The 12,625-nt window shown below is 40.5% G+C and overlaps 1 protein-coding gene across 4 annotated transcripts in view; it reads left to right on the forward strand.

Annotated features, from left to right (window-relative positions):
- PATJ (PATJ crumbs cell polarity complex component) overlaps positions 1-12,625 on the forward strand; it is a 240,147-nt gene that overhangs the window by 164,667 nt on the left and 62,855 nt on the right. For all 4 annotated transcript variants that reach the window (XM_069738164.1, XM_069738165.1, XM_069738166.1 and 1 more), the window contains one exon: positions 2,758-2,954. In XM_069738164.1, the coding sequence (XP_069594265.1) occupies positions 2,758-2,954 (197 nt within the window). The remainder of the gene's footprint in view (positions 1-2,757; positions 2,955-12,625) is intronic.

Consider the following 12,625-nt stretch of genomic DNA (forward strand, 5'->3'; position numbering starts at 1 on the left):
CAAGAATATAACTACTATAATACTGCTCCCTAAGTACATGAATGTAACTACTATATTTCTGCACGTGTTAATGAATCTTTTGTAATTTCTTGGTCCGGACAGATGAAAATCAGAGCATGTTTACAATATTTTTTTTTACTTTAGTTCACAAAATTCTTTGTGATGGGATTGGGCTGTTTTAGTAGCAGTTCTCCTTCAAATGATCACATCTGCCATGTGTAAATATACTTTTAGTTGTTTTCCCTATGGAGCCAATAATTGGACTTGAGAGCTGCAAAATTGGATACGATGAATAAATAAGAAGTCTCCCGGTGAAGCTAAAGAAGCAGAATATGCAGACTTCATCCTCGCAGTAAACCATTCGTGTGCCGACATCTACATTACTGGGTACATTGGTCCAGTCTGCTCTGTAAGCAAGCATAGAGAGAGGTGAAGCAGTGGTTCTGTACGAGCACCGATTCTTACCCATTCTTATAAATGTATCTTTAAACTGTGGATGGTTGGTGAAGAAACAGGATTCCTTGTTTTTCATATATGTATATACTTATTTGTTATAGAAAATGCACCTTTACTATGATAAATGTAAGTATAGTACATCTAGTGAACCAATCAACAATTGTTTTGTAGTTGTATCCTTCACAAACCAATCTACATACTCACATGTTCAACACTGATGCATTTAGGTGGGTTCAAGGATATATAGGTTAATACTGCTGATCTGTAACAACTAAGCTCTGTGACTCAACCGTGTGTAACTGTCATTTGTCTCCTTTCTAATTTGTATCTGTTACTCTTTCTCATCTCTGATGTGTAACAGCCAAGCTCTGTGCCTTCATTCCATCTTGTAACCACCAAGCTCTGTATCTTCATTCCATCTTGTAACCACCAAGCTTTGTGCTTTCATTCCGTCTTGTAACCACCAAGCTTTGTGGTTTTATTCCATCTTGTAACCACCAAGCTCTATACCTTCATTCCATCTTGTAAGCACCAAGCTCTATACCTTCATTCCATCTTGTAACCACCAAGCTTTGTGCTTTCATTCCGTCTTGTAATCACCAAGGTTTCTGCATTCATTCCATTTTGTAATCACCAAGCTCTGTGCTTTCATTCCATCTAGTAACAACAAGCTTTGTGCTTTCATTCCGTTTTGTAACCACCAAGCTTTGTGCTTTCATTTCGTCTTGTAATCACCAAGGTTTCTGCTTTAATTCCGTTTTGTAACCACCAAGCTTTGTGCTTTCATCCCGTCTTGTAATCATCAAGCTTTGTTCTTTTATTCCATCTTGTAACAACAAGCTTTCTGCTTTCATTCTGCTTTGTAACCACCAAGCTCTGTACCTTCATTCCGTCCTGTAATCATCAAACTTTGTGCTTTCATTCTGTCTTGTAACGACCAAGCTGTGTCTTCCTTCTGTCGTGCAACCAGTAAGTGCTCTGCCTTCATTCTGTTGTTACTGTCAACCCTGTTGAGAGACTGTAACGATTATTCTAGTAGCCTCATTGGAGTACATGCTGGTTCCAGTTGAACCCTGCTATGCCAGTGAGATACTGCTCCATCCTAGAAAGGAGTACAGAGCTAATGTCATAGTCCGTGCACCAAAACTTACCCTTGTACAAGCAGTAGGTTATTTCTCTTGGACATTTTTATTTCTTTTGTTTGGGAAGTGTCTTTCTCTTTGAAAACAAATTTAGTTTCCCAATCTTCTATCTATCTCCAGTGTGTATTTTTTCTTTCCTCTTTTGTCATCTGTAACCATGGCAATGTCCTCTTTTGAAAAGACCCCAGATAAGATAAAGGTTCAATTTTGGGTGGAAGTGCCTAGTCTTAGTCGCAAGTATCGATCCGGAAGATTCTTGAACCGCCAGAGGTAGTAAGTGAATTACTGGCTAACATCTTTTTGTTTTTTCCTCTTTTTTAAGCATTTTTTTCCTTTTTAAGGGCTTTTAGAGAAGGCTAATAGACATAAGAAAACTATTTAAAAAATGACTCCTTTATCTTCTGCTTGACTTGTGTGTATTATCTTTAATGTGCAGAGGTTGCTGAGCTTTGAGAGGGAGGAGGATCTGTCCCCATCACACCCAGACAATGGTGTTTTCTGCATTATCTGCCTCCAGCTTTTTATGAGATTTCTTGGTTTAACTGGTAGTCAACTGGCAGCAGCGAGGGATATAGGGGCTTGGTAGAATTTTAGTCACTGGTTTCGCCTTTGCCATCAGATGTAGGAGGAGGACCACCTTTAAGTTACAGGCCACATGCATGAGGGTGATATCCCACTTTATCCATACATGCCAACTAGTCCAAATTTCCTGGGACTGTCCAGATAATTTGGAAACAGTCCTGGCAAATTTGAGCTGTCCAAGGGTTTACCAAGGCTCACCCATAAATGTCAATGCCACTGATCCCTTCCCAATTGCAACCGAAAATGCCCAGCAATGGTAACTTTGTTTATCACTTCTGGATCTGTATCACCAGTGCTCTCAAACAAAAATAAATCATCCTCACAAGCTGTCTTGACTAAAAAATTCCCATGTTGTTATAAGTAGTACACAGCTCTTATGCTGACTTATGTGTCTCCATAGACTACAAACAAACTGATTCGGTAGATCTATTCTCTCCCATCTGTGTTGTGCCTCCTGTTCACATACATTTACAACCATTCTAATTTGGGGGTCCAAGAAGTGGAAGCAATTGTTTTTTTTTTTTTTTTTTTTTTTTTTTACATAGCGTTGAATCTCTCTCCCTTTTTTTTTCCTTAGATAAAATAAGGCAGAAATATGCCGACCTCCCCGGGGACCTGCACATCATCGAGCTCGAGAAGGATCAGTACGGGCTGGGCCTCAGCCTCGCTGGTAATAAGGACCGATCCCTGATGAGCATCTTCATTGTGGCCATTAATCCGGATGGACCTGCGGGAAGAGATGGGAGGATCCGGGTGGGGGATGAGCTGCTGGAGGTAAAAAGTTTATTAAACTTTGTAATAATTACTGCACTGATTGATCGTCCTCATAATCTTAGATCTACAGGGAACAAGCACTAATCATCGTTACAGCAGACATGGTATCACACATGATGGCTCTAGATGCAGCAGCTCAATGGAAACTCTCACATAACACACTGAGAAGATCGTATGGCACATGATCGGTCTGAATACAGCAGCTCAGCAGACAGTATCACACACTGTGGCATTGGTCAAGCAGTGCTTGGGGCTGTCAACTTTTCATGATGATCTCTTCTTGTATGATTTGGAGAAAATTGGGGTTGCCTCTAAAATATTTGCCCCTCCTCCTGTTTTGCAACCCCTAAGGATTTTTCTTTCCACTTGATCAGTTCCAGCTTTGCGGTAAGTGTTTGCAGCCAGCCTCAATTCTACACGGTACAGTCAGGGACTCCTGCTAGCGAAGCCTTAAACCCGGAACCATGTGGTGATTTTCTGTATGAATTTAAGAGAAAACTTCTCCTATTAATGATACAAAAATTGAAAGGAACGGATGGCACTCACCGGTTAAAAAAAGCTTCTTTATTTCAATACTTTAAAACCTCGGTGTCGGGAGGATGGGAGCAGGAGTGGAATGTACGACAGCCGTTTCGCGCTGCAGTGGCGCTTCTAATGGTCACTTCTCCTATTAATGAACCTATGATCTGCTGCGGTTTAGAGATTCTAGTAACATAATACAATTGTATCCAAGGAAGGTGATCTTCCATAATGGCAGCAGTTCTCATAGTTGTTGTCAGATACAGATTGGACATTTTACATAGATAATTGGCCCTCGGGAAGCAATAAACCTTTAGAATTCTGACTGTTCTATATACGCAGCCGGCGGAGGATTTACCGCTCTGTACTGTTCTTTTCTGGTATAGAAGGATTATGGAAACATTCTCCGATCCCTTTTAGAAATTCATTATCTTTACACATGGGGGTCACAAGATGATCACAAAAAAAAAAATTACAAATAATGTCAGAATTTATAACAACCATATAACAGTGTTTTGTAAATCTTATTTCCCGGTTATGTAAAGGTCGCCTGATGGCATAGACTGAGCGAAACAGATTAATGAAACATTACATCATGTAACGAAATGCAAAGTCTGAATTCAGAAGTGGAGGAGATTGTATGATATGAAGGATTATTCCTGCCAAAGGTGGCGCCATTAAGGACCTGACACCCAATGCTTGTGGCCACCACAGATCTTAATATTTTTAGTGTAGCAGTTTTATTTATTCTATGGGTGGCGCTGTTGTTAGCTTTAATTTTATTTATGGAGCTATTATTTGGGCACAGTTACATTTTCCGCATTAACTGTGTATAGAGCTGTTATATGGGCATTCTATGGTAGTATTATTCACGTATTTTATAGCAGTACTGAGCACTATATGGCAGTATAATGTATGCACTGTCGAATGGGATTTACTTATGCTTTGTGTGGTACTGTTAACTTTATCAAGCTATTATTTGTCCAGTCTTTTTTTACTACTTTACAGTAGTATTTGAGAACTATATGGCGGCATTATCTATGCACTATATAATGTTAATTATATATAGTGTGGCGCTGTTGTTAATTTCATATATGGCACTACTATATGGTCACTCTATGGTGGTCTTCTAGTACTTTAAAGTCGTATTATTTAACTTTCGTCAGGCTGCATAATTTTACAACGTTTACAGGCTGCAGAGGTACAATTGTACCTTCATATATATTTTATTGAAATTTGGCAAATATATTCTGGACCAAAACTGCAGAGATGTCACGAAATTTCAGCCCTCTACGGCTTTTCGGAAAAAAAAATTATTGCAATTTTAAAACGGAATAGTTACAATTGTACCTACTCAGCCGGACGAAGGTTAAGCACCATATGGCAGTTTAGTCTATGAACTGATATTGTAAGTACGCACTGTTATTAGCTTACTTTGGGTAATTTATTTGGCACTCTCCTATTTTAGTACTTTGAGGCTATTATTTGAGTAATCAATGCGATTATATTTTTGCACAGTATAATTGTAGTTATCCTTTGGGTGGCACTGTTACTAGGGCATTCTTCAGTATATTCTTTTTGCAGTGTATGATATTGCAGCATTATATATGGTTTTAAATACAACAGAATGGAAATGGTATTTAACACTGTTTGCACTATTATACGGGAATCATTCTGTATGGCACTGGTAATGAATACCATAGCTAATTTTTACACTGTATATCAGTACAACATATGGAAGAGGACGGAGGGCAGATCTTATCACCATGGACTCCATGTAAGATTGGTCTGACTACGCACTCACCACCACCATTTAATAATTATTAGGTTTATCGTGTGCCAGTATGTGGATCACCTACCAACTAGATGTTCTGTTTGATGAATCCTGTCATAAATCACAGTCTGTGAGTATCTCCAGGCTCTTTATTCACATCATGTCTCAACCTCCATTACATGAATCCCGAGTACAACAACATCCAACAAGTTCCAAACAAAGAATATAGAACACACATAAAAGTAGTGAGACCCCTAGAGGCCACATGAACATATAACATATTGCTACATCCTTTCTCTTTTAACTAGAGGAACAATAAAAGATACTAAACTAATGTATACTCTGACAAAGTTAGAAATTATGGAAACAGGAACACATGGGCTACTTGCACAGTGAACAAGTCTGTATGATCATGTTCACACACCACCAAGAAACCTGAAGACACAAAAGAGAATAGTAAAACCAAAAACACTCAGTTTGAAAAAATGTTGCAGTAATCCGCAAGTGCTAGTAAAAGATGTAAAAAACAGGGTATTTGGTTGATACGTTTTTTGCAAAAAATGTATACTAAGCTGCTCTACCAATCTTCACGGTATACCCTTATCAGAGCAGTCCTAACTAATGTATGCAATCCCTATCTGATGTATTTAAAAACCTGATCATCTGTATATAACCTGTGTGAACAGGGTTCAGAGAGGAAAAAATCCATGTGTGCATACAGGGTAGAACAGCTTTTGTGCAGATAGCCCAAGAGGAGTGGTGGAACTCCCCAGTCTTGTAGACACAAGAGAACAATTATGGAAACAGGAACACATGGGCTACTTGCACAGTGAACAAGTCTGTATGATCATGTTCACACACCACCAAGAAACCTGAAGACACAAAAGAGAATAGTAAAACCAAAAACACTCAGTTTGAAAAAATGTTGCAGTAATCCGCAAGTGCTAGTAAAAGATGTAAAAAACAGGGTATTTGGTTGATACGTTTTTTGCAAAAAATGTATACTAAGCTGCTCTACCAATCATTTTCCTCTCTGAACCCTGTTCACACAGGTTATATACAGATGATCAGGTTTTTAAATACATCAGATAGGGATTGCATACATTAGTTAGGACTGCTCTGATAAGGGTATACCGTGAAGATTGGTAGAGCAGCTTAGTATACATTTTTTGCAAAAAACGTATCAACCAAATACCCTGTTTTTTACATCTTTTACTAGCACTTGCGGATTACTGCAACATTTTTTCAAACTGAGTGTTTTTGGTTTTACTATTCTCTTTTGTGTCTTCAGGTTTCTTGGTGGTGTGTGAACATGATCATACAGACTTGTTCACTGTGCAAGTAGCCCATGTGTTCCTGTTTCCATAATTGTTCTCTTGTGTCTACAAGACTGGGGAGTTCCACCACTCCTCTTGGGCTATCTGCACAAAAGCTGTTCTACCCTGTATGCACACATGGATTTTTTCCTCTCTGAACCCTGTTCACACAGGTTATATACAGATGATCAGGTTTTTAAATACATCAGATAGGGATTGCATACATTAGTTAGGACTGCTCTGATAAGGGTATACCGTGAAGATTGGTAGAGCAGCTTAGTATACATTTTTTGCAAAAAACGTATCAACCAAATACCCTGTTTTTTACATCTTTTACTAGCACTTGCGGATTACTGCAACATTTTTTCAAACTGAGTGTTTTTGGTTTTACTATTCTCTTTTGTGTCTTCAGGTTTCTTGGTGGTGTGTGAACATGATCATACAGACTTGTTCACTGTGCAAGTAGCCCATGTGTTCCTGTTTCCATAATTGTTCTCTTGTGTCTACAAGACTGGGGAGTTCCACCACTCCTCTTGGGCTATCTGCACAAAAGCTGTTCTACCCTGTATGCACACATGGATTTTTTCCTCTCTGAACCCTGTTCACACAGGTTATATACAGATGATCAGGTTTTTAAATACATCAGATAGGGATTGCATACATTAGTTAGGACTGCTCTGATAAGGGTATACCGTGAAGATTGGTAGAGCAGCTTAGTATACATTTTTTGCAAAAAACGTATCAACCAAATACCCTGTTTTTTACATCTTTTACTAGCACTTGCGGATTACTGCAACATTTTTTCAAACTGAGTGTTTTTGGTTTTACTATTCTCTTTTGTGTCTTAAAGTTAGAAATTAACCTAGTACGTCCAGTTAGATATAATCTTTGAGGTGCGCCGGCTTTTTGCTAATTCTGCCAGCTCTGGTAATATAAGATGTGTCACTTTCTACATCTGGTACATCTGGTAGTTCTTCTGATATTGTCTGTCTCTGGCCAGAGTCCTCACCCTGATGGTCAGCTGTCACTGTTGTTGCCTGACTTGTACTTGCTGCCTCGTTGTCTTGGGTGTCTGGATACTGTTCAAAAGGCCATGAATCATCTCTTTCTTGCGTTTTCCTCAAATATCTTCGATTCCTCCTTAGTCTTCTTCCGTCGTCTGTTAGAATTTCGTAAGACCGAGGTCCCAGTTTCTGGACAACCTTTGCCTTTTGCCAGTGTTTGTCAAATGTGGTGCTTGGCTGCAGCCGAATGTTGTCATTTCTCTGGAGCTCAGGCAGATCCTTTGCAGATTTATTGTAATAGAAAGCTTGCCTAACTTGATTCTTCTGTAATTTAGCTTCGATGTTTCCCAGCAGCTTTGGCTCTAACAGATGACACGCAGTTGGTACGAGTGTCTTTGTACGCCTACTCATGAGCCTCTGTGCCGGACTGCTGTCTAGGCCTTGGGTGGGTGTGTTTCTATGATCTAGTATAGACAGATATACATCAGCACCCGCCTGGTTTGCTTTCTGCATGAGTCTTTTGGCCGTTTTTACTGCTGACTCTGCTTTCCCATTACTCTGAGGATATCTTGGAGAAGACGTCTGGTGTTCAAATTCCCATTTCTTACTGAAAGTTTTGAATTCTTCCGACGTAAACTGTGCCGCATTGTCAGAGAAAACGATATCTGGAATGCCATACCTGGCAAAATGGGCCTTGAGTTTTTTAATCACTGTTCTCGCTTATGTGTCCTGCACCAAATCAACCTCCCAGAAGTTAGAGAAATAGTCCACTGTAATCAGGTATTCTTTGTCATTCCATGTGAACAAGTCTGTTCCTATTTTTGACCAAGGCCTATGTGGAATTTCATGAGGTTGCAATGTCTCCTTTGGTTGCTTATCATTGCAGGATGCACATATTTCACATTGTGCTATGTAATTTTTTATGTGGTCATTCATTCCTGGCCAATAAACTGATTCTCGTGCACAACGTAGGCATCCTTCCATGCCTAAGTGAGAAGAGTGCAATGTCTTCAATATGCCTCTTCTGAGAACTTCAGGTATAACAGCCCTGTCTCCTTTAAAGATGATTCCTTGCTGCACTGACAATTCATCTCTTATGTGGAAGAATGGTGAGACTTCCCTCGGAGCATGCTGCTTGTATTTTGGCCAGCCCTGCAAGATGACAGTCTTTAAACTCTGGAGACTTTTATCCTTCTCTGTAAAAGTCTGGATTTGCTTGACCTTTTCTTTTGACACTGCAAGGTAGTTACACATATTGATGGTTTCAATGTCTTCCTCCTCATCATTTGTGATAGGAAGGTAAGCTCTGCTTAGCGTATCTGCAATCAGTAAGTCTCTTCCTGGACAGTACCCGATGTCAACATCATATTTCTGAAGTCGCAGCAGCATGCGCTGTAGTCTCTTTGGGGCATTTAGTAATGGTTTCTTTGTAATGCTCTCCAATGGCTTGTGATCCGACTGCACTGTTACCCGTCGACCGTAGGTGTACTGGTGAAACTTCTCCATCCCAAATACCACAGCCAGTAGTTCCTTCTCAATCTGCGCATATCCCTGCTCTGTTGTTGTAAGGGCTCTGCTTGCAAATGTAATTGGCTGTTTGTTCTGCATTAATGTGGCTCCAAGGCCTTTTTCTGAAGCATCACATTGTACCACCACTTCTCGATCTGGATCGAAATACTTTAGGGTTGCTGTATCTGCAATGGCATTCTTTACTGCTCGGAAAGCAGTCTCCTGGCTTTCTGTCCATTCCCAGCGCACATCTTTGTGGGTTAGCTGTCTCAGTGGCTCACACATGTCTGACAGATGTCTGCAAAATTTTGAGAGATAATTCACCATACCCAAAAATCGTTGTACTCCAGAAACATCAGTAGGGGTAGGCAAATCTTGTATTGCTCTCACCTTTTCAGGATCCACTTTGACCCCAGTTGAAGTCAGTCGATGACCAATATAGGCCACTTCTGTCATTTTCAATTTGAATTTGTCCAAATTCAGCTTTATGTTTTTTTTCTCTGCATCTGTCCAAAAATTGTATCATCTTCTGATCGTGATCCTTGATTGCAGATTCCATATTTTCACCTTCTCCCACTACTAGGATATCATCCGCTATTGTCTTCACTCCAGTAAGTCCTTCCAAAGCCTGCATCAATTTCTGCTGGAATATCTCTGGAGCAGGTTTTAGTCCCATGGGCATTTTCAGCCATTTAAAGCGTCCAAATGGTGAAGAAAATGTTGTCAATAAACTTGAATCTTCAGTCAGGGCCACATGCCAGAATCCATTTTTTACATCACATACAGAAAATATTTTAGCCTTTGATAAATCTGGTAGAACATCATCTAATGTTGGCATTGGGTAATGATTTCGTTTCAGCGCCTTGTTGAGTGGCTTAGGATCAATACATATTCTTAACTTGCCCGATGGTTTCTGCACTATGACCAAACTGCTGATCCAATCTGTGCTCTTATGGACTGGTGCTATCATGCCTCTTCTCTGTAGATCTTGCAGTTCTACTTTCAGCAGTTGCATTAAAGCTACAGGCACTCTTCTTGTAGGTAGTCTGGTGGGCTGCACTGTGTTGTCAATTTCTAGCCTATATTTACCTTCAAAGCATCCATCACCTTCAAATACATCAGCATACTCTGCTTTTATTTTCTGCATGTCCAAGTTGTGCTCTGCATTTAGTTTTGGATTTTGTATATCCTGGGCAACTTCAACAGACATAATGTTCTGAGACTGTACTTTTATTAAGTCCATTGCCTGAACTGCTTTTACTCCCAGTAATGGTACATGGTTACCACCCCGTAACACGGTAAATTCAACTCTATAACTCTTTCTGTTACATGGGTTTCGTATTTTTAGCTTACATGTCCCCATTGGTTTCAGAACACTTTTGTTGTACATCAGCAGTACCTTGTCAGTTGGCTCAATAGAAACCTGTTTGTTTAGCAGATCAAATGAAATTACATTGCAGCTTGCTGCACAATCCAGCTGAAATCTAATGGACTTCTCATCCAACAAGAATGTTGCATAAAGCTGCTTGGCATCCTTCACTACTGACTGCCCGACTACATTGACTTTCTCTGTTGTAGACTGCATTTGTAGCCATGTAATGTCCTCTGCACTGTCAGTGTCTGGTGTCACAGGGTGGAGCTGTCTGTACTGTTTGCCTCTTCCTTGCCTGCAGACAGCAGAGGAATGATTCTTCTTGCCACATGACCTGCAGGTTTCCCCATATGCTGGACACTTGGTTTTGTCTCTCTCATATCTTTTCCCACAATACTTGCAGTGGACAGTGTTTATAGGGTAGTCTGGTCCTGTCTTTCCTTTCATAGATACTGCATGTACCTTGTCGTCATCATCATTCTCACTGGTGCCTGCCATCATCTTCAGGCTGTGCTTTGTGAGCTCAGCAGCCCTGCAGATTTGCATAAATTTCTCTAAAGTCATGTCTTCCTCTCTCCGTAATCTTTCTTTGAGATGACTGTCCTTTATGCCACACACCATTCTGTCCTTGATTAGACTGTCCCTGATCTCTCCAAAGCCACATGTTTCTGCAAGTCTCCTCAGCTCTGTCAGATATCTGTCCACATTTTCACCATCCTCCTGATGTCTTGTGAAAAACTTATATCTTTCCACTGTCTCATTCTTCTTTGGGTCAGTGTTTATCAAATGCCTGCACAATGTCTGCTAGGAGGAGGTTGTCTGTGTCTGGGAGCAAGGTGTGGGCTAATTCTCTGCCATTTTCCCCAATTAGGTAATAAAACAGCTTTACTTTCCGTTTGTCATCAGTGGGGCCCACAGTCAGATCCACATACAGTGTAAACTCTTCCTTCCAATGTCTCCAAGTCTGGGACAGATTACATGAAGTGACATCCAGTCTCTGAGGGGGCTTCAGACCAGTCTCCATTTTTCTGTACTGTCAGGGAATCTGTACTTACAGTTGCAGTGATCTGTGCAGTTCAAGCCTCATATAAGCTCTAAGAATTTGCAGGTTCTGTGCCCGGCTGCCACATGTTCTGTTTGATGAATCCTGTCATAAATCACACTCTGTGAGTATCTCCAGGCTCTTTATTCACATCATGTCTCAACCTCCATTACATGAATTCCGAGTACAACAACATCCAACAAGTTCCAAACAAAGAATATAGAACACACATAAAAGTAGTGAGACCCCTAGAGGCCACATGAACATATAACATATTGCTACACTAGACATCCTTTTTCTCACTGGTAGATCCTGTCTTTACTCTTTTGTAAATCCGCATTGAATTTGGTGCTTACACTCCGCATCCTATCTGAAGAAACTGAGCTGCAGACACTGGGAGTTGTAGTTACACAACAGCCACTGGTTGCAGGTTTTATGGTCCGTTTGTAGGCTGCAGGGACGAACTGGGAGGCATTAACTATTGCCTTATGGGGTGGATGTAGTTAATGGTGTCACACTGGGTACAGAGTATCTTAGTCCTTATCTGGTGTGTAGCAGCAGTTTATGCAGTGCCCTATCCAGCTCTGCTGCACAGATAGATTGGAGAAGTTACTTGGCCTCTAATCCTCTGTAACGCTTATAGAAAGTGACACTTCGCCATTAACCTGCATTTTATTGAATGTCACTGGGATAATCTGTCCTCTCTGGGTGTAAATAACTGCAGGAAAGGTCACCCCTCAATTATACAAACAGACATCCGCAGCTCATGCGCTGGCTCCTGAGGAAGAAGAGCTGTCAATCATTCGCGTGTCTCCTGGCCATCGTTCAAGGCTTAGGCTGCAGATTGACTGTTTGACTTCCCAGGAGCTTGGAGCAGCCGGCGCCGTGTGGCAGGTAGATATGCCGAAGATCTGCGTAACTTCTTCTCAGTTCAATAGAAATTGCATGACGGCACAAGGAAACAAAAAAAAAAACAGGGCAATTGCAACAATGTATCAAACGTTAGAATAATTCAGTTATACAAATTACTTATAGAGTTTGTGTTTCAATTCGGCGCTGGTTTCAATATCTCCGCTTGCTGTCAATGAGAAAGAAGAACTTGAGTCCTATTATGTCTCATATCAGAGGATTTATT

This window comes from Ranitomeya imitator, chromosome 8, assembly GCF_032444005.1.
Source record: "Ranitomeya imitator isolate aRanImi1 chromosome 8, aRanImi1.pri, whole genome shotgun sequence".
Classification (NCBI taxonomy): Eukaryota; Metazoa; Chordata; class Amphibia; order Anura; family Dendrobatidae; genus Ranitomeya; species Ranitomeya imitator.